The 21,944-nt window shown below is 46.7% G+C and overlaps 1 protein-coding gene across 8 annotated transcripts in view; it reads left to right on the top strand.

Moving 5' to 3' along the window:
* Window positions 1–6,011: 6,011 nt before the first annotated feature.
* Window positions 6,012–21,944, top strand: part of BEND7 (BEN domain containing 7) — a 92,847-nt gene continuing 76,914 nt past the window's right edge. For 5 of the 8 annotated variants that reach the window (XM_057731611.1, XM_057731613.1, XM_057731618.1 and 2 more), the window contains exons 1-2: window positions 6,012–6,491; window positions 8,760–8,843. In XM_057731611.1, the coding sequence (XP_057587594.1) occupies window positions 6,431–6,491; window positions 8,760–8,843 (145 nt within the window). In that variant the 5' untranslated portion in view covers window positions 6,012–6,430. The remainder of the gene's footprint in view (window positions 6,492–8,759; window positions 8,844–21,944) is intronic. The other 3 variants (XM_057731614.1, XM_057731615.1, XM_057731612.1) reach the window with 3 other exon arrangements.

Genomic DNA, 21,944 nt, shown 5'->3' with positions numbered 1-21,944 from the left:
TCCAGAAGCTGGGAGAGGCAAGGCCCAGAAAGAAGCCAAGAACAGTTCTCTCCCAGAGCCTCTGGAGGAAGCACAGCCCTGCTGCCACCTGAATTTTGGGCTAGTGGGACTGATTTCTGACTTCTGGTCCCCAGGACTGTGAGAAAATAAATTACCATCATCTTAAGCCACCAAGTTTGTGATAATTTGCTACAGCAGCCTCAGGAAACCAATATATTCACAAATTCAAGTTTAAAAGAAAAGTATGCATATAGAAGACAATTTTTTTTTTGGTCTGCACCACACAGCTTCTGGAATCTTAGTTCTCCAACCAGGGATGGAGGCTGTGCCCTTGGCAGTGAAAGCACAGAGTCCATACCACTGGACCACCAGGGAATTCTCTAGAAAATAATTTCTTAATGTGACATAAAAAGATCTATAGGGTTCATCCTTGAGCAACACTGATTTTAACAGCACGGGTCCACTTACATTGTACTTGGTCTTTTACCAATCCTAAGTATTACAGTACTGCATGGCTTGCAGTTGGTTAAATCCTCGGTTGCAGAACCTCAAATGTAGAGGAATCACAGTTTCAGAGGAACCACATATACAGAAAGCGGACTATAAGTTATATTCAGATTTTTGACCTTGCCAAGGTCAGCGCCCTAACCCCTGAGTTGTTCAAGGGTCAGCTATAAACTCACCTTCATTAAAATTCAGAACTTTAAGAACATTCAGAATGAAAACACCAAGCTACAGATTAGAAGACATTTGTAATACAAATATTCTACAAAGGATTTCTATCCAGAATATAGAAAGAACTCCTTCAATTTAATGAAAAAGACCAGTAACTCAAAAAATTTTAAACAACTTGAGTAGGTCTGTCACAGAAAAGGATGCCCAAATGACCGGCAAGCACATGAAAATGTGCTTAATGTTGTTGCAAGTTAAAATCCCAATGAGGTACTAAGCGCTGATAATACCAAGTGTTGGTGAAGATATGAGATAGCTAGCACTCTCATACACTGCTGGTGAGAGTGCAAATTGGTACAACTACTCAGGAAAACTATTTTACAGTATCTACTAAAGCCAAACACACACACACAGACTCACACGCACTATAATTCAGAAATTTCACTTGTGAACATATACACAAGATAACATGTGCTTATGTCCACCAAAAGATGCAAAGTAAAATGTACAAGAATATCTGTCAACAGTAGAATGGGTAAAAAATTGTGGTATGCTTATATAATGACCTAATATAGAGCAAAGGAAAAGAATAAACTCCTACTGTACCCACAACAGGAATGAAACTCACAGAGATAATGTTGACCCAAAGAAGCCTGACACTAAATGGTACACACTGTACGATGTCATTTACATGAAGCTCAAGAACATGTGAAACCAAGCTATAGTGATAGAGGTTAGACTTGTCGTGTCCTTGGCGGGGAGGTTATCTGCTGGGAGGGACCACGAGGGAGCTGACTGGTGTGCTGGAAATGCTCTAGATCTTAACCTGGGGGTAGGGCAGTTATATTGATATAGACATCAGTAAAAGAAATTGATTGAGGTGTACGCTTAAGAGTCATGTTCTTTTCCGTATGTAAGTTAGATTGCAATAAAAAAAGAACATTAAATTTTTATCCTAAAGAAATGGCAGAAAGGTAGGAAGGTTAACGCATCACATTTTTTAATTAATTAATTAATTTTATTTATTAGCTGCATTGGGTCTTCGTTGCTGCATGCGGGCTTTCTCTAGTTGTGGTGAGCGGGGGCTACTCTTCATTGCGGTGCACAGGCTTCTCACTGCGGTGGCTTCTCTTGTTGCGGCACATAGACTCTAGGCGCACAGGCTTCAGTAGTTGCAGCGCATGGGCTCAGTAGTTGTGGCTAGCGGGCTCTAGAGCTCAGGCTCAGTAGTTGTGGCACACAGGCTTAGTTGCTCTGAGGCATGTGGGATCTTCCAGGACCAGGGATCGAAGCTGTGTCCCCTGCATTTGCAGGCAGACTCTTAACCACTCTGCCATCAGGGAAGTCCCTAATGCATCACATTTAAGAGTCAGGAAACTGGTATGGCATTCGAGTTTCACTAAAAAAGTCTTATGAAGACTGAGTCTCCTCATTTGCAAAAGTGGAATATTAATGTCTACCAACCGCCTACAGAAATTAAGAGCATTAAATAATGTATAAGTATTCTTGAGCTCCTATAAGAGAAGCCTCATATAAATATAAGGTAATATTTTTGGTGGAATATTCCAAGATCTTATTTTCACTTAAGTAATCTCAAAGATGCTATCTTCTTTCTTTTAAGGTACAATCGCTAAAACCCATTAAGTAAATGAAAGTGGAAACTTGAGTTATGCCAGCAACAAATTGATAAACTGAGGCTAAAGTAGGGCAGGCTCTGATTCTTCCCATGACCCTTCTGATAGGCGATCGTTATAAAACTGAAAAGCTAATATTTATACTCATTAACTCTTCCTGAAGGATTCCAGACTCTACTTACCGACAGGATTTTCAATTCCGGATACTCCAAATCAAAGATTCAAAAACAGCCTCAAGCCCTAATACCATCCTGCTTATCTCCTTTTTGAGGGTTATTACAAACAATAAGCAGGTTGTAGTCATATCTATGTATACGGCGTGGTTCAAATCATATAATTTCTCTAAATCTGAGCCATCTAATGTGGTAGCACTAGCCATATGCAGCTATTAAATACTTGAATTTAGCTAATCTGAATTGGTTTGTCCTCTAAGTGTAAAATACACACCATTTTCAAAACAGTGCACAAAGAAAAAGAATGTAAACTACCTCATTGATATTTTATATTGATTACATGTCAAAATAATATTTTTAATACACCGGGTTAAATAAAATATATATTATTCAAATAAATTTAATCTGCTTATTCTTACTTTTTAAAAATTGTGGCTAATAGAAAACTTTAAGTTCCTTTTATGGCTTGCATTATATTTCTATTGGACAGCAGGGCTGTAAATAAAGATGGAGGTTTTCATAATGTAATTCCTCTCAGGATAGAGTTTTCAGAAAGGGAGTTTCAAAAATTAGGGTTAAGATTGCTAAAATGTTCTCTGGCCAAATTACCTGTCTTTGTCAGAGATTAAAACCTACATTTGATCTTTATCTATAATTAACTGAGTTTTAGAATGGTCATATGATAAGATATTTGGCCTACCTGAAGTCATGGAGTATTTGACCAGTTTTTCCTGAGCTTTAATAATATATAAACCTACAGTTCTAAAGCCTTTCGGGAAACTTGAACTATTGAGACAGAGAAATGATCTTCGTACATCTCCTCTAGGACTATCTAGAACACCCCAACACAAAAACTATATTCAAACAACCAAAAACATACTGCTACAAAAACTGTGTCTCAGGCCCCAAACTCTTATGTTGAAGCCCTAACCCCCAAATGTGATGGTATTGAGAGGTGGGGCCTTTGGGAGGTAATTAGGTTAGATGAGGTCATGAGGATGGGGCACTGATGATGGGATTAGTGTTCTTATAAGAGGAAGTGATCAGAGCTGTCTTTCTCTCCACCGTGTGAGATCACTGCAAGAAGGTGGCCATCTATAAGCCAGGAAGAGAGCCCTCACCAGGAAATGATCCTGCCAGACCTTGATTTGCGACTTCTAGCCTTCAGAACTGTGAGAAAGTAAACTTCAATTTTTGAAACCATCCAATCTATTGTATTTTGTTATGGCAGCTCAAGCAACTAATACGTACCACCTAAAGCAATCTCTAATTAAACATCACGATTAATCTTTACTTAATGCTAATTATGAATATATACCTTTTTGTTATATAAAGGCATGGTGGAGAATAAACAAATATTTGTTAATTTTCTCTACATGTTAATAGCACAGGCCTGACCTATGGCCCCTGTAGACCATCCTGCTCACAGACCATTTTTGTTGAGCCAGGAAGAAGGGTCAAGGAAAATGATCATTATTTTAAAACCTTATCACAATGAAATATTTTTTTCTTAACTGTATCAAAAATATTTTCTTCAGCAAATGGAATTCATATTCCCACTTGAACTGAAAATGCCAAGTTGTTAATCTCCCCCCAGGGATCTGCTTTTCGGTATGGTACCTTCAATGATTTCATCATAGCTTAAGCATAATAAAATCATTTTATGCTCCAAGGCATGAACAATCCTAAATGTTCCTCAATGAGTATAATGCTCAGCCTTGTGGTTTCTGGAGTAACATTTTTAAAGGCATTACAAAAAAGAAAGAAAGGGTCCCAGCCCAGGGAGCATACTCATATGCTTTGTTTCTTTAGAAATCTTCAAAACATCTTTAGGTGCTTGCTTTTAAAGAAGGGGGTGGGGGGGGGGGAATGGTAGAGAACCAAATAGGGTAGATGATCCATCCTTGTTATCACTTTAATCCCTTCTGCCCCCTTTTAGAACTCCAAAAAATCTATATAAAATTTTGTTTGTCCTGCACATATTTTCTGGGAAAAGGCCCTGAGCTCTGAACATAATCTCCAAGGAGGCAGTGGACACAAAAGTTAAGAACCTCTTATTTAAGGGTTTGCTTTAGCAAACTCAATGTGCAGTCCTCTTTCCCACCTCGAAGCTGGGTATAACCAGCCTCCCCACTTGCTACATACTTACCACCTAACATAAGACCTCAGAAGGTGTACCATGTTCTGCTTCCACTAGTTGGTGGGTTACCTTGTTCCTTGATTTGATTTCCTAGTGTGTGTGTGTGTTTACGTAGGTTGCCTGGAACTTCCCCTTCCTCCTAGCTGTCCCTGTTAAATAAAGAGTGGACCCTGAATAGCTATCTCCTCACTTGAATGAGACCTCACAGTGGAACCTGTTACTGCATTTATCAACATACCCTTTCCCCTTATTCCTCTCTGCTTTTTTGAGGCCACCTGAACCTGTCGCGGTGCTGGATGGGTTGTCCATCTCTTTACTTTCTTTGTGTTCGGGTCTAGAGATGATCAGCTCGGTGGCGGTACTTCTAAGCTTGTCAGATCACATTTCTGTCCTGCCACTCCCAGGTGGTATAGAATTCCCTTCCATTCCCACAATAAAGTTGTTGTTAGAAGGCAATGGTGTGCTCTTAGCTCCCTAGAAAAGAATATTGTATAAAACTGACACAAGCTTTCGGTTTCTGCCAATTATTCCGGCATTATTACCTCAAATGGCTGAGCCCTCTCTCTGCACCTGCCTTGCTCGTTTCTTCCCTAAGAGTCGGCAGAGCGGTCGGGCACCCACCGACGTCGCACCGCACCCCTTCCACCCTCTCCAAGCCCCACGTTCCAAGTTCTCTCCTTGAACATAACTCCCGATCTTCCCACAGCCCTCCTCGTATTGGGGTAAAGCACTGAAGCTCGGCTCATCAGTAAATTCTAAAATCTCTTTCCCCTGCAGAGCGCAGATGGGTAAGTTTGGGGATTTGGGTTGATTTTTTTTTTTTTTTTCCCTAAAACTTGCCTGAAACCAGTGAGTCTGGCCCTCCGACACCGGGAATCTCAAGGCGAGGAGTGGGCTGGCCAGGAGGGTCCCCGACACCCAGGGCTGTTGGGAACGAGATCGGCCCCGGGGCGAGGCGGGGAGACGCAGGCGAGCTCGCGGCCGGGAGCCGAGCCCCCCCCCCCGCCTCCCCCGCCCCGGGAAGCCGCGCCCCGACCCGCCGACCCCCCCCCTCACCCCCGGCGCCGGGCGTCGGCGTCGGGACCCCAGCGCCGGGCAGGGCCGGTGGTCCCCGGGGGCGGGCGGGCCGGCCGGTCGGGCCGACGGCGCTGCGCCGCGGCCTCCGGCTCCTCCTCCGGGCACCGCGCGGCCAGGCCGGTGGGTGGCGGCGGCCCGGGCCCCCGGGGATGGCGGCGGCCGCGCTCCGCCAGCAGGTGGCCCCGGGGTCCCGGCGGCGCCGCCTCCTCCCGGCGCCCCTCCTCCCGCGGGGGCGGTCAGCGCCCCGACCCGGCTCGCACCCCGCCGCCGCCGCCGCCCTCGGCCCGCCCGCCGCGTCCCCGGGGCCGCGCTCGCCGCCGCCGCGTCCGGAGCTGCGCCCAGGCCGGCCCGCGGCGAGCGCCCAGGGCGCCGGCAGCCCCGGCCCGCCCTCCCCGCCCCCAACTCGCTCCCCAACGGAAAGTTCGGCTCCGGCGGCGTCTCGCCCGGCCGCCGGGGATGAGCCGGGGTCGGGGGGCGCGCTGAGCGGCGCGCTGAGGGGGCAACTTCTCCCGGGAGAGCGCCTCCCGCCCGGCCCCGCCGGCCGCAGACCCCGGGCGGGCTCGAGTGGTTTTTCCCCTGCCTGTGCCTCCCCCCCGCGGATCCAAGAGACGGACCTTGGTCCCCGCGCTCCCGCTGCCGGGTGACAAGAGCCAGCGCCGCTGCTGCCGCCTCGGCCGCCGCCGCCTCCGTCCCTCCGCCCGGCCGCAGCCCCTGCCCGGCCCGCCCGCCGCACCATGGAGTTCTCGGAGAGGAAGCGGAGCAGGAAATCCCAGAGCTTCAAACTGGTGAGCCGAGGTAAGCGGCGGGCCGGGCCGGGCCGGGCCGGGCCGGGCCGCGCGGGGGGCGTGCGGGCGGCGGAGGGAGGACTTGGCGCCGCGTAAACAGCCCCCCGGCCCCTCGCCCGGCGCCCCGGCCGGCCGCGCGGCCAACTCCGGGGGCCGCGGCTCCCGCGACCCCCCGGGTGCCCTCCCGAGGGGGGCTGCGGCCGCACACGCCGGGCGGCGGGGAAAGTTGTGCGGGGGGAGGCAGGATGCGATTCCGCGTAAACAAGTCGGAGGGCACCTCAGGAAATTAGCAAACAATGACACTTGGGGAGCGGAGAGCCTTCTTTGGTATTCCACTCCTGTGGCTCGGCGGCGGGGTGGGGGAGGACGCCGCTCTCCATCAGGCCGTGCGGACACCTAGCCGGACCAATGGTCGCGGTGGTTTGCGGTTGGTTTGGTTTTTTTTTCCTCCCGCACAGAGAAGGAGAAAAGGTGGTGGTGGCTCTTGTAAGATCGAGAAAGGAGCTCACTTAGGTGTCCAAGCCCAAATAAGAATTGTTGACATTCGGCATCTTTTCTGGATGCGTTATTTGGGCTGGAAAGGTGTTTTCGAATAGGTCATTCATCAGTCAGATAAGTATCATTAAAAAAAAAAAAAAATCCAGCCGGTCCCTGACGATTTAACAGGTGTACACCGCAGTCTCTGGGCTGGGGTTTATTTTGTCAGGGGAGGGGAAAGTTGAATGGTCCCGCCTGTGTTCACGGACTTGTTAAAGAGTCTTTATTTTTCCTGCTGTGACTTTTAAAAAACGAAGAGAACTTAAGGGCAGACGTAAAAATAATGTCGATCAGAATGCATCATGTCACCTTAAATTAGAGGCAGGTGACTTTTTCTCCCCGTCATGTCACAAGTCCCAGTATTGAGTTTAGAATGATCCTGTTTTAAGTATCGTCTTTGAATTAGCTTGAAGTCAAAACCAAACCAGAGAACCCGTCCACTTTGTTCCTCTGTTGTTTTATCTAGCATTGGCATCAGAGTAGAGAGCAAGGCGATTGTGTTAACAACCTGGAGAAGTCACACTTAAGCTGATGAAAATTAGAGGGCGATTGCAGTTTCCAGCTAAGCTGAGCTGTGATGTAGGTTCAATAAAGCCTGTTTTCGGTTAGTCTGAAAATGGTTTGATTATAGACGTTTTGAAAATCTGCTCCTGTCTGTTTCCTCCGATTTAGCTCGAATTCTGTTTAATGAAAAAAGCCTGAAGTAGTTTTACGTATTCAAAATATTTGGCTTTTCTTTTTTTCTATGTACATTTTTTCCCCCAGCAGTGTTGATTACTCAGTCATTTGTACTTTAAAAGTCCCTCCATATGTGACTAGCCTGTTGGTCTATCTGATTCATTCTGGAATGCAGGCTGCTTTCTTATTTATGACCTCAGGGAACGTACTACTTTATTTTAAAAGTGAGAGGAGTTTTGTAGACCTTGTCCTGGGAGGTGTAAGGACCCCAAAAGGTAATCACTGTTAACAAGGAACCTCCAGTTTCTTACCTAAGCAATCGTACTTTTTAGAAACAGATAATTGCCAAAGTGAAGTAGCCTCTGTAAGAAGCTTGTAAAATACTGTGTCTTAAAGCTTGACTGACATAGCAAGTTTGTCTTTTTTCTTTTTCTTTTTTTTTTAAACTTATGGGTCTGATTTTTCTCTCTGCTCTGCAGGTGCATTTTTAGAACACAAGCAATTGCATATTAAAGTGCAGTAGCTGAATACAAGACTGGCTTTCTTATCCAAATTATACTATACTTAAAATAACAAATCAGTATTTCTCATGTGTGCCTGCCTGTAAGCTGGGTAGACTGAGAGTACCAGGTAACTCTAAAGCATACTAGTCACCTACTCATGAAAATGGGTTGTGGAGATAAACTTGGAATCTTCCCCTGTCCTGTGATTGGGCAAGATTTTTTCTTTTCCTTATAAACATACTTGGCATTTGAAAGAAAAGAAGCCTAGTAGGTAATTGGCATCTGTGGGCCAAATTTCCTGTGAAAACTGTGTGATCAAGCAGAGCTGTTTTCTAAAGTCAAAGTAGTGATTTCAAGTTTGTGTACTTTTCCAGAGTAAGCAAAGTTTTAGGGAGTACCAGTGACTACAAATTCTGTGATTAACTGAGTTCTTGAAAATTATATTCATAAATTAAAGTATAGCTTTTACATACTATATATAATGAGATGCTAGCCTGTCTTGCTTACTCATATCTTGCAGGGCATTAGAATTCTAATTTTTGGTTGTTTTCTCACCCCAGATTATCACCATGAGGTCTATAAGATCTCAGAAATCAGCAACGATGTTAATGGGGAGGCCAAAGAGACACAACCCATTTTTTTAGGTAGGTTCTTATGTCTATTAATTTCTCAGCAAAACAGCGTGGCCATTTGCAATTAGGGGGAGAGGAAAAAAAAAAGATGGTGCCAGAACGGGAAATGCCTGCCATTGCTTATTGTATGACATTCTTTTCAAGACCTTTTATTTTACAGATTGCCAATATATCCCTTATTAACATTGCTAAAAGTTGTAATTTCAGACATAAATGTTTATTAGTGTCTACACACAGTGCTAATTATCACTCACACTCAGAGCCAGATGCTGACCGTGCAGTTTTGTGGCTCTGCGTTCACCCCATTTACATTGCACATTCGCTGGCATGCTTCACTGGCAATAGTTTGTGTAATTGGGGTATTACATCTTTGACATCTGGATAACAGAAATTCAATTTCCAGGAAGCTGCTATTTGTTTGGTTTTGCTTCTGCCTTGGGTGGGATAGAGGATTAATATGCTGTCTGATGATAATGTCCCTTCACCTCTGTGGCCTGGTTGCTAATCCTGCCATGACAAAATTAAATTAACTCTCCAGCCAAAAAGCGGAAGGAAAAGAAAAGTGCGACTGTCCTCTGAACCACCCCTTGATAGGACTAGTGATCCCGGGGCCGCCCCTCTTCTGCCTGGCTTTCTGTTCATTTCACACCAGCATCTGTGGTCAGAGAGAAGAGCCGGGCTTCGCTCTCCCCACCCTCCTTCCCAGCTCAGCCCAGGGCCAAGCAGAGCAAAGCCGCATCTTGGAGACCGTCCGACAAGAGTAGCTGCGTGATGCATGAGTAGGTCCCCCCTAAATGATGCCTCTCTTTCCAGGTGTGGTTTTTGGTACAAATACTGTATCCAGGGGGCCTTGCCCATGCAGTTTATTTGCAGACCATGAGCCAAAAAGTAAATGATTTAGGATTTTGCCACTAAGAATGAAGTACTGTGAGGTTGGAGTGGAGGGCCATCTTGGCCTACACCTTGCCCGTCCCCAGTATGTCCTCGAGCCCTGGTGGCGGCGTGGGAACTGGGTGCTGCACGACGAGGAAGCAGGACATAGGAGACGGTCCTGGCAAGAGCCATTGAAAGCAAGGACCAGAATGGCCATATCTCTGGGGAAAGTTGATAGGTCTTAAGGAAGCAGGATGGGTGCTCAGACCCAGGGTACTGCCAGTTAAAACAACGAGGAAGCCAGGCAGTGGGGCGTTCTCTCTCTTGCTTCGAGAAGAAAGGGTGGGTTGCAAAGGACCAAGAAGTCACACAGATACTGAATAGAGCTAGAAGAGGAGGGCAGTAATGGCATTTCTTCCACAAGTGAGCAGTGAAGGCACGTGGATCTTTCCATCCAGACAGAGAGCATGACTGAGGCCAGCACTGCTCTCAGCATGTGTTTACTATTTAGAAGTCTAGAACCCAAGAGTCAAGCAAAACGCTAAGACCCAGCAGGAGAATATTCCTGGATTGTAATCTGTTCAGTTCCTTCATTTTACTCAGAATCCTGTATTTTCAGTTTCCTAAACTCAATCTGTTGGAATTCTATGTCAAAGTACCGCTTGATCTAACCATTTGAAACGAAGAACTTGCCTATTAGTAGAAAAAATGCGCATTTATCATAAAAAAGAACATCACGTCCTTGGTTTAGTTCATTTCTGACAAAGCAGGCTTTTTCCCCCTTTCTGCCCTGTACTTGGAAAATGGTGAGGACACGATACAGAAGGTGGCTTCTAGGTACCAGAGAGCAAAGGATGCAGAACAGGAGGGTGCTGGTACTTAGGATGCGTTGAAAGGTAAACTCTGCACAGAGCAGGCCTGGCTTCATTTTTCCTAGCTCGCGTCCGGGAAGATAAGAGAACATCAGTGAAAGGCCAGGCTTGGGATAAGTTTCTACGTTGTTGGTCAGGGAAGCCTTAGACACCAAGAGAAAAAAGACGGAGCAGCATGAAAGTGCCTGGGTTAGTCTCAGTCTTCTCCTCATTCTGGGGAAAGTGTGATATGGTTCCCAAAGAACATTTCTATTTTGTGATCTTCAGGTGAATTTGGGGAAAAAAAAAAAGTGGAAGGGCAAATGATGACGCAAACCTGTTTCTAGAGTAATTGAGAATAGTTACTGATAGCGTGTGAGACTCAAAATTTTGTTGTTGACGATGTTAAAAAAGTGGACCTTTTTTTTTTTTAGCTTATAGCTCTTATTCGCAAATGTAAATCGTGTTTGTTTTGTAAATGACTTGAGTCTACCCATCACAGTACTCATTATGGTGTAGAATTCTGGCTGAGGTCTGTGACATCCAAGGGAGTTTGTTAGCAACATAGCAGAACTGTTTCACCTATAACGCATTTCTCAAACATGGCCTTCAGGATGCTGTATGGAATTTTCTGTGTTCAGACATAAATATGTATGTGTCATCTTCGATACTATCTGCACCTATGAGATTCCAGTCCACGTCTCAGGGAAAGAGAACACTCCAGAATGTGTCAGAGGTTCCCACCGCAAGTCGATTTCCCTGGAGTATTTTCAGGCTGTTGACTTATGCAGCACATCCAGCAAGGTAGGCTAGCTCAATGGTGTGAATGGCTTGGCTGAGCAGGTTGGGTGCTCCTCACACATTTTTAACTTGATAATAGGGTCAGGAGACGTCGCGTTACCCTCTGGACATTAGCTTTGTCCCGTTGGCCGTGACGGGCCCCTATAAAGATTTGGGCACCATTTTGTAGAAAACCTACTTTGTTTCGATCAATTCAACAGGTGTTTTTTGGTTTTGGGGTTTTTTTTGAGAAAATATGACGAGCTCAGCACTTCTCTACAGTGCCAGTGGGGTCGGGGGAAACCAGAGAAGCAGATAGGAGAGGGCTCGCGCTCTCAAGGATTAAAATCCAGTTGGGGCTAGAGGACCGATCCAGGACATGGTGAAGCAGCAAAGCTGAGTCATCATATCAGCTGCGGCTGTCTGAGCTCACGCTGTGCCCAGCCTCGAGTCGCGTACTTAATGCGAAGGGTCTCATGTACTCCTCAGTGCAAATCTGTAAGAGTCATCAGCATCCTGGTTTTGTAGGTGAGACTGAGAGGTGTCAGGTCGGCTGCCACAGGTCTCCCAGGGGGCAAGTGCCATCGCTGGGACCCCACGCAGGTCCACCTGACCTGGAAACACCCCACAGCACAGCGTGTGTGTGATACGTCACAAGCGTGAACCTTTAGGGCAATAAGCAAAAGCAGGGCTGGAAGGGAAGGATCCCATTCAGGGTTGGGTGGAGAGCTCTGGAAGGGCGAGATCTTGAACTAGGGGAGGGTTTGGATAGGCAGGGGGAGCAGGTTCCAGGTGGGAGGGGTGGTGTGAGCCTCAGCAGAGGGCCGAACATCACTGTCCTCAGACGTCAAGTGGCGGTTGCGCTTTGCAGTTTGGACGGCACTGGCGCATCTGTCATCCCACGACGTTTACGGTGGACGCGTGCAGTAGCCTGGGCGGTGTTGTTATTCCGTTCCCCAGAGAAGGAAACTGAAGCTCACAGCTGACTGACTTGCTCGTAAGTAGCAGAACCTGGAGTAAACCCAGGTCTCCTGTCTAAAGATCTTTTCCCTCTGCCTGGTTGAGCCAGGATCCAAGGATCATTGGAGAGACCTCAGCTGGCAGGAAGGCACTTTTAGGAAGTATTTTATTTTTTATTTATTTATTTTTTTAATATTTATTTATTTATTTATGGCTGTGGCAGGTGTCAGTTGCAGTATACTGGATCTTTCCTTGAGGCGCGGGGGCTCTTCATTGTAGCACGTGGGCTTCTCTCTAGTTGTGGCATGCGAATTTTCTCTTCCCTCTAGTTGTGGCACACAAGCTCCAGGGCATGTGGGCTCAGTAGTTGTGGCACACAGGCTTAGTTGCTGGAGACCAGGGATCGAACCCGCATCCCCTGCATTGCAGGACGGATTCTTTACCACTGGACTGCCAGGGAGGTCCCAGGAAGTATTTTAATGAAACAGTAAATTTATTATTCATAACAATAATACAAACAGTTCATAAAATCTCTTTTTATATTTGGATTTGGTTCTAGATTTACTGTTATAGTAGATTCATGTGAAACATGTCTATTTTACAAGTGTCTGGTCCCATTCATTTATTCATTCAGATATTTATGGCTCTCCAGTTACATGCCGGCCCTGTTCTAGTTGTTCTTTTTAATATTCAGTCTGTGACACAACTTTCAGAAGATGAAGCTCAGGGTGAAGTAGCCAAGCCAGGTGAGCAGGGTCGAGATCTCTGATATTTTGAATCTCTTTTCAATTGCTTTCTTGACAACAGCAGCCCCTACCAGGGTCCCCAGAATGTCACAGATTCTCTTGGGGTTCGGAATGCAGCCAACAAGAGTGGGTGTCATTCATCGAGTTTGCTGGGTGCCGGTACCATGCTAAGAACTTTGTTTTTTGTTTGTGGGGTTTTGGTTTTTTTTTTTTTTTTTTTGGCCACATCGCACAGCTTGCAGAATCTTAGTTCCCTGACCAGGGATTGAACCCAGGACCACGGTGGCAGTGAAAGCACGGAGTCCTAACCACTGAACCGCCCTGGGAGTCCTCATGCTAAGAAATTTGTATGCTGTCCCATTGAATGTCCCCAAAAAGATATTATTATTCTCACCTTACAGGTGAGAAATTTGAGGATTTCACAAAATAACTCAGTGACAGAACTGGGGTACAAACCAGGGTCTGTCCGTCTGTAAAACCATGCCCTTGACCATGGGAAAGGCTCATTCAAATGAACTCCCGGGTGGAACCCCAATATGTCCGGAGGTAGAAGGGGAGCAGGGACAGCTGGGAGCAGGTGGAGGAGGCCCAGAGCACCTTGTCCCATGTCCCGCCATCCTCTGCCAGCCTCTGCAGAACTGTCAGGGTGCCCTCATCACTGTGTAAAAGCCTCTCTTCCAGATGGTTTCTGAGAATTCCTATGGCACTGAAGGTATATCTGGTTCTACTGTGGATCCAAAAATGGCTGCAAAAACAAGAGCAAGCAAAGTCAAATGTGAGAGCCTCTTGAGGAGACTTAAGCATGGATGGTTTCTTTGAATATAAGTGCATATAAGTACATGTGCTTCTGTAGCTGTGGGTGCAGACTTAGTCGTGCTTGGAGAGCACTTTATTGCCTGAAGTTTTGGAGCTTTTGCTGCTAGACCTGTCTCATACTTCTATTAATCACTGCGTTAATATAACAACCACACCATGAGGTAGGTGTTATGTCCCTTATACAAATGGGATGCTGAGCTCAGAGATGACAGTGACTTGCCCAAGGTCACACGGGAATTAGTAGCTGGCCCTGCTTTAAACTGGGTCCTTTAACATCTAGTTCCGTCCTCTTTTCATCAAGCCAGAGCTGCCTGCCTCCCCGCTCCCCTTCTGCCCACACGGGCTGATCTTAGTATATAATTCATCGTCCTCCCCACTGCTCACGTAACTGCCTTCTCATGGATTCTAGGGTCAAGTTGAAATCCCTTAACTGAGTCTTGAGTATCCACAATCTGCCCCTAATCTGAGTCTTCATCTTCGACTTTGATGTAACTTACCTCCCTGGAACCCAATTGCCCCCCTACCCCAGCAAAGTAGGACTTCCAGGTGAGAAAGGGGGCCCCACCACAGGTAGAAGGAAAGGGGTGGCAGAAAGCCTGGGCTCGGGGAAGCCCAGGACCCATTTGGGAAGGCAGGAACTCAGGTTTGTTTATACCAAGGTCAAAAAACCTCGGTTTGAATCTCAGGTTAAGAGTTCAGCACACCTCAGCCAAGACTCTTCAGGGTTTTATCTTAGATAATGAAATCCTGGTGTTGGTCCTCACGCCCTCATCAGGTGCCCCCACAGCACTCAGGACTTCCTATACGATGAAACACTTTTTCAAAACTAGAAAATGCTGTATTCTTATTTTTATTCCCTTCTCCCCTGCATTAGAGGTTATCCTTTCTTCTTGGACACCTGAGCACTAAATAGGAACACCACTCTCCTATGGTACTCACCACGGACTGCCTAACAGTTCCTTGTTTTTGTACGTGCCTTTACTGCGCCCCCAACTCACCCTGAACACTTCCCACGTTGAATTATGGTTCTTTCTTTGCCCCATCTCTCCTCATGTACATTGGAGGATCACAGAGCAAGTAGGACCTGGATTCTTTTTTGAATCCTTTAGACCACTCAGCACAGCGTTTTGTTTGATCACGATAGGTACCCACCCAAATTATTGGTACTCAAATCTGCGTCACCTCATTGCATGAGTATACTGGATACAGGTGTGCAGGACTCTGAAAATTTGCTTTAAAATATACCACCATCTTGAGATTTTAGAGACAGTTAGTGAGCCAAACAAAGATATGCCTTATTTAACCGAAGAGGCTTTGGTCATATACTAAACTAGTGTAGAAATTGGGGATTTCTGATGCTGATGGGTGAGAGGCAACTAGAAATCTAATGTTGTTTTCAAGTCTAGAAAAGACCAAGAAGGAGAGGAGCTCGCATATGAAAGCAACGGCATGTTTAAAACCCAAATTGAAAAATAACATATGTTCTGCTGGCTTCGTACTCTGCTGAGATCTTGGCACAACTTTGTAAACGGGCTGAAGACAGCCCTGCCCTCTTCCTAAGCCCACGTTTAGAACCCACTGTCTGGTTCTCAGGCTCCACCTGCAGCAAGTTTTCCCACCTGGATTTAAGAAAGTCCATGCATTAGACGGCAACAGACCTTGGTGAATGTCCCTTGGGGGACCCCCACCCCCACCCCCTCGCACATCTACACACATCTCTCTTTCTGTTTCTCATCAAAGCTCGGTGTGGTTCAGCAGCTGCCCTATAAGTGAAACACGTGATGGGTTGTGAGAGTTGGCTTTTCCAGCACCGATCATGACCAAATGACTAAAACAAAGAAGTCTTCACGAGGGACAGAATAAAGGAGATGTCTTAACAATGTAGCCTCCCTGGTTCCCATGGGAATATGGATTTTTTCCTTTTGGAAGAAAAGAGTATGGCCATCCATAAGGTGAAAGAAAGACTCGGAAACAGTGTGTTTTGCATCTCAAAGTTAAAAATAGATCTAGGACGTTTACACAACAAGTCTGTTATTCTTGAAAGTAACAGATTATTGGAGAGAACACTACCTGGGAAGGAATGTTAGCACAGTAGCCGGACGCAGGCCACAGGCCGGGATGTACAGTGACTGATGTAGGGGGTGCCAGGAGGGCCCCTGGAGAATCGCCCCCCCTGCCTGAACCTCCTGTTGTCTGTGCTCTCAGGTTAGGACTCAGACGACAGATAAGACCCCGCACGGACTGCCACCTGCCTGCCTCAAGCTTATTCCTGCCAGGGCCCTTCCCACCTCCCATGCTTCAGCCACTCCAGACTGCCTCCCGTTCCTGCTTTCCCTCTTTCCCTCCTGCGCCAGCCACCTCCTCTGCTTGCAACCCTGCACCTGCACCATGCTCCCTCCTCTCTGCTTGGCTCTCTCTTATACCTAAAGACTCCAAGTTGACGTAACTTCCTCCAGGCAGTCTTCTCTGATTCCCCCTCCCCTCTCCTTCCACAGCGTCTCTACCAAAGTGAAGGCACAGCCAGTTTACTTCTGTGTCTCTCCCCCAGGTTGGAAGCTCCCTCACGGTCATCTCTGTGTCCCCACCGTCCAGCACAATGCTGGTCACCTCACAAACATCCAAGGATGCGCCAGGAGCCCGATTTCGAATTAAAAATAAAGTAGCGAGATCAGCCACCTTGAAGCTTTATCATTCTTTTACCTCCAAGCCCCCATCCTGGCTGCAAGAGATGAAAATGTACACATCTTTCTCAGTAGCTACCTGGATCTCACATGTCAGGAACAAAATACGCCAGTACTGACAATGAAATGGCTACTTTTCATTACACATCTTTTTTTCTTTCTTGCTAGGTTAACAGCAGGTCCCCTTTTATTTACTTGTTTTTGGCCGAGCCACACAGCTTGCGGAATCTTAGTTCCTGGGCCAGGGATGGAACCCACGCCCCCTGCGGTGGAAGCACAGAGTCTTAACCGCTGGACCTCCAGGAAGTCCCCAGGTCTCTTTTTAAAGTTCTACTCTGGAATAGGACACCCTTGTGTGTATCCCAGCCCCACCTCCAGGGCCTCGCAGACTTAAGCTGCACAGTGTGAAGGCGCCCCTGGAGTATTGCAGTACCGTGGGCCTGGCATCTGCTCTGCTGGTCCCTTCCTACAATTACCTCTACTAACTGCCTTGTCTGTGAGATCCTCTGTTGACCCCTCGAGTCTCAGCTTGAATTCCTGCAGGGCAAGACTCTGGGCTTCCTGTGTTCCCAGTGCACAATACTTGGCACCAAGTAGACTCTCAATTGCTAATTTTGCGTAAATGAATGAGTACCATGTTAAGACATGTCAGCATGTAGCTTGCCGCCAGTTATCAGCTGATTCGAGCGGGACGGTTTGTTGAGCTGAGACGGTTTTCCTGGGCAGGACTGTCCTGCGAGTTGAAGGAGGTCTGGATCTCACCCTCTGAATGTTGGCCGCAGAAATACACATAAAGGTTGGGAGCATCCCACGCAGTCATTGTGACAATCAGAAACGCCCCCAGCACGTGTGAGCCAGCGCGTGGTCCCTGGCAGGCTAGGGGCGTGGGGTCCTTTAGCTCTGAGTGGAGAAGAACCATTGCATTGCCATAGACTGGACGCCCTTCCCTTGCCGTTCTCTCAGATGCCCGTACGAAGGGGCTGTGATGCACTGATTCAGCTGCATCGCTGTCCCGAGAAGAGAGAGAGCAAAGGGCATATTCTGTTCACGGTCAGGTTGCTGTGCCTCCTAAGGGACAGCTTACTGCATGCATATTTGATCATATATTTTAAAACCATTAAGAAGTTTAGAGATTTTCTTTTGAGATTCCAGGCAATCAGTATCCTTGTAAATAAGAATTCATAAAATTGTTTTCTTAGTATTGCGTTTTTTTCCCAGCATGTACAAATATATACTGTGTTATTTGCATTCCAAGGGGTTTACAATGTTTTTTTTTCTTTAACTTGGAAATCAAATTTTATATCTGAAAGGTTAATGGAGAAAACTAATTATACTATCTGGTAACCAAATGTGTGATGAGACATTTGTCTCTGTAATTAACAGCAAGGAACTTTTATAGTTTCATAAAATCAAATGCTACAGAGAGTATTCTGTGAGCATTTGTTTGGACGAGGTGTCCAAAACAGAGATGTTTATGGATGATATAAAGTTGAACCGAAATGTAATGCAGGTGTCTGCTGTGCATCTCGCAGAATTTCTCATTGTTGAAATGGAAGCCAGAAGATTAATAACTTGACTTTGTCATGATAAAATAAGTAATGTGTTCTTGGAACAGTGGTAGGGCACATAAGTTACTCAGTAATTCCAAGAATTTATTCTGTTCCAGGAATAATATCCTGAACAATTTATTTTTACAGAAAAAGTTGATGCAACGTAATAGCCTACGAAGTTGCTTGTATGGCTAATGGAATTATATCTCAAATGTGACTTTACACCCACACATAAAATGTAGAGAACCCCACAAAAACGCAAGGTTAAGGCACACCTTGAAAGTAAGAAGTCAGGAGGTGCAAAAGTAAAGGTTGTTCTGTGAACATTAACTCATTCTCCTCGCACATATATAATTTTTTCAATTACTAGCAAGACTTTAATGGGTACCTTAATAAGCATCGTGTGAAATATGGCGGAGCGGCAGTTGCTGCAGGAGCGGGAGCTCCAGCCGTCCCTGTCAGCTGCTTAACTCCACCCTGTCAGAGGGAGCAGTGCGGCCACGTGGGGCCCAGACCTCATCCGTCTGGTTTCCTTTGGTCATTTTGGGCAGCTCAGTCCTATCCTTTGAGAAGTGGCGGAAACGATGCCCTGTCTGTCGTCTTTGATGAGCTAGGAAGATGCAGCGGGTGAGACATGTGCCCTTGGGAGAGCTTTCATAAAAGACACGATTGACTATAGGCACCAAGTGGCCTCATCTTGCCAACCCCACATGCCCCACGGAAACCAGGAGAACTTCCGTCGCAGATGTCACAGCTGTCAGTTTACGCCTTGTACATCAGCAGCATTTTGGGTTTTTTATCAGCTTTCCTCAACAGTAGCTTCCCAGTGTATCTGATACTAGAATTAACCCATTCCTGTATCCACTGGTAGGTCTTTACTGAGAAGCCATTGGTGCCAGGCTAGGAGATTTGACAGCCCACAAGGTTGTGAACCAGGGGGCCGCACCTGAGGGGGTTAAGGGATGTGACCCTTGAGAAGAGGACGTTTAAGCAGAGAAAGACCTGAAGAGTAATTAGGGGGTGGGGCTGAGGCTGTGAGCCCGCTAGGAGGTAAGAGCCCGTCCCAGGAGCTGAAGACCTTCCTTAGAGCTGATGGGATTCGGATTTCAATGTCCTGAACTGAGGCCTGGGCGTTAGTATTTTGTGAAAGTTGTCCAGGTGATTCTAATGTGTATCAGACCCCAGAGCTGCCGTCTAGAACAAGGAGAGACAGGGCAGGAGCCAAGCCTGGAGAAGCACCCCGTGCGAGGGCTGGGCTCCATCCCCAGGTGGCCGGCATCCCACTGAGGCAGGTCACGTGATGCGGTTTGCATTGCACCCTGGCTTCCTGATGGACGGCAGCCTGGAGGGGAGCAGTGGAGAAGGCTCATGGCCGTAGCCCCGTCGGGTGGTAACAGGAGGCAAGTGAAGGACTGAAGAGCAATCTAGAGGTTATAATGAGGAGGACTCAGTGATTAACTGGCTGTGAGAGGGGAGGCATGGGAGACGAGGCCCAGGTTTCTGGCTCGGACAGCCAGGTTGGTGCTCTTTATTAAGGCTCAGGGACATTCGTCATAAAATTCGTTTCTGGATGTGATTTTAAGGTTGCTTCGGAAAAGTCCAAGTGGAGCCATCCAGTGGGTAACTGGGTATATGGGCTTGGGGCCCCAAGGTGGGATCAGGGCTGGGGTCCTCACACAGATGGCCACTGGAGCCAGAGAGAGGCGGGGGGGTCCGGGAAGTGTGCAGAGAGGGTCCAAGGACACTCTGGCATTTAAGGCGATGGCCGTGACCTGTAGGTGGGTCATGAGGTCAGTTTAGCAGATTGGCACCAACACAAACTACAACATCAATAATAAGACAAGTAGAACAGAAAATATCAGAGCGTCTTGCATGGAGGAAGGATACATTCGTGGAATGTTGGTTTTCTTGCTGTGAATCAGTCAAAAAAGTTTGGAAGCTGCTGATTTAAGCCACGGTTGCCTCCCCCGCCCCCCAAGAGATCGCCCCTTGGCCTCACTCAGGGAAGGCGACTGCCGACCTCCAGGTGCCTTTGGGCGCAGAGTCGTCAGCTTCTTGAGACCCTTGGAAGGGAAGGTGCTGTGGATGCGACCCGTTTCTCATCATCAGTAACATTACTTACACTGGAGATGGAACCGCGCAACGGCATGTGTATTTAAGTCGGAATATTTTCACAAATTTAAATGACCGAAGGAATATAATACCTCCAGTATTTAATCTTGTTTATGCTTAACTTACCCACCACGTAAATATGTAAACTCACATGTCAATCAGGAGGGGGGATGTGTACTTCTGTAGTAGCGTTCGTTTAGAGTTTTCTGTACAGTAGGGCGAAGGGTCAAGATTTCAGATTATACTGAAAAGGATTGTCTCTTTCCAGACAGTAAATTGTGAACATTTTCTCTCTTATTGAATGAAGGCAAGGTTTTGGTTATGCTACTCTAGGAAAATGGAAGCTGCTCTTGATCTACAATCTTATATGTGTGTGTGTGTGTATTTTTTTTTTGGCTGCGTTGGGTCTTCGTTGCTGCAAGCGGGCTTTCTCTAGTTATAGCGAGCAGGGGCTACTGTTTGTTGTGGTGCACGGGTTCTCATTTCAGTGGCTTCTCTTGTTGTGGAGCGTGGGCTCTAGGCACAGGGGCTTCAGTAGTTGTAGCACATGGGCTCAGTAGTTGTGGCTCGTGGGCTCTAGAGCACAGGCTCAGTAGTTGTGGCACATGGGCTTAGTTGCTCCGAGGCATGTGGGATCTTCCTGGACCAGGGATAGAACCTGTGTCCCCTGCATTGGCGGGCAGATTCTTAACCACTGCACCACCAGGGAAGTCCCCACCATCTTGTTATATTTTTTTCCTGTGTGTACTGTCAGCCTTCGAAGACTTTTGCTTTATGTTTCACAGGACCATGAACACAAATTCTTATTCTACTTTCTCCAAGTTTAAATATTTGGCTTTTGTACTCTAACAGGACTGACATGAACCATGTTTTGAATTTAAAAGGACATGTCTGAGCCTCCTTCTTCTTGGTTTGAAACAGTACAGCTAAGACTCCATAAAGATAGTTTGGTCCAAAGATTTCATTGTTTCACCATGTGTATTAAGATAGGTAAGCTGTTAAGGTGCTGACTAGTTCAAACAGTGCCCAGCGCAGGTTATGACAGCTTCCTGGATGCCATGCAGAGGGATTGTTTTGTGAATGGAGCCCTTCCTTCCATCCAGCTAGTTAGTTCCCTGGGCGTCTTAGTAGAGCAGTGAGGCTCACGGACCTTGGAGTGTGATGGGTCTCTAATTTCTAAACTCAAAGTTTCTGTTTTCTCCGGGGTCCGATGTATTCATCAACACTCGAACCTCTTAGCTTGTGATCGGATTGAGCGTAGGCAGCGTGCTTGCCAGAGGGTCCAGTACTTAGTAAGTGCTTCATAAATGGTAACTTTAACATTTTCCCCACTAAGTACATCCACATTCCTTTAAAAAAAAATACATGGCTTGTAATGAGCTTCAAGAGAAAGTCATCTTAGGCCTGTACCCCAGGGATTGCAAAATATACCTCACCCAGTCCTCCTTCCTGGACTTTCTGCTGCCATCTCTGGCCACCTACTTCCCCTTCCTGCCCAGCTTCATCTTTCCTGGGTGACTTAGAGAAGATTTGTTTTATGTCCAAAGCTGCCTCTACCCAGTAGCCTTATACCCACAGGAAGAAGACTGTACATAATTCTTCCAGATTATTTTTTTCTTACAAAAATTAATACATACTCGGACTTCCTAGGTGGCGCAGTGGTTAAGAATCCGCCTGCAATGCAGGGGACACGGGTTCGAGCCCTGCTCCAGGAAGATCCCACATGCCTCGGAGCAACTAAGCC

Source organism: Hippopotamus amphibius, chromosome 4 (assembly GCF_030028045.1).
Source record: "Hippopotamus amphibius kiboko isolate mHipAmp2 chromosome 4, mHipAmp2.hap2, whole genome shotgun sequence".
In the NCBI taxonomy this organism is placed as follows: Eukaryota; Metazoa; Chordata; class Mammalia; order Artiodactyla; family Hippopotamidae; genus Hippopotamus; species Hippopotamus amphibius.
This window is presented reverse-complemented; position numbering and strand designations above follow the sequence as displayed.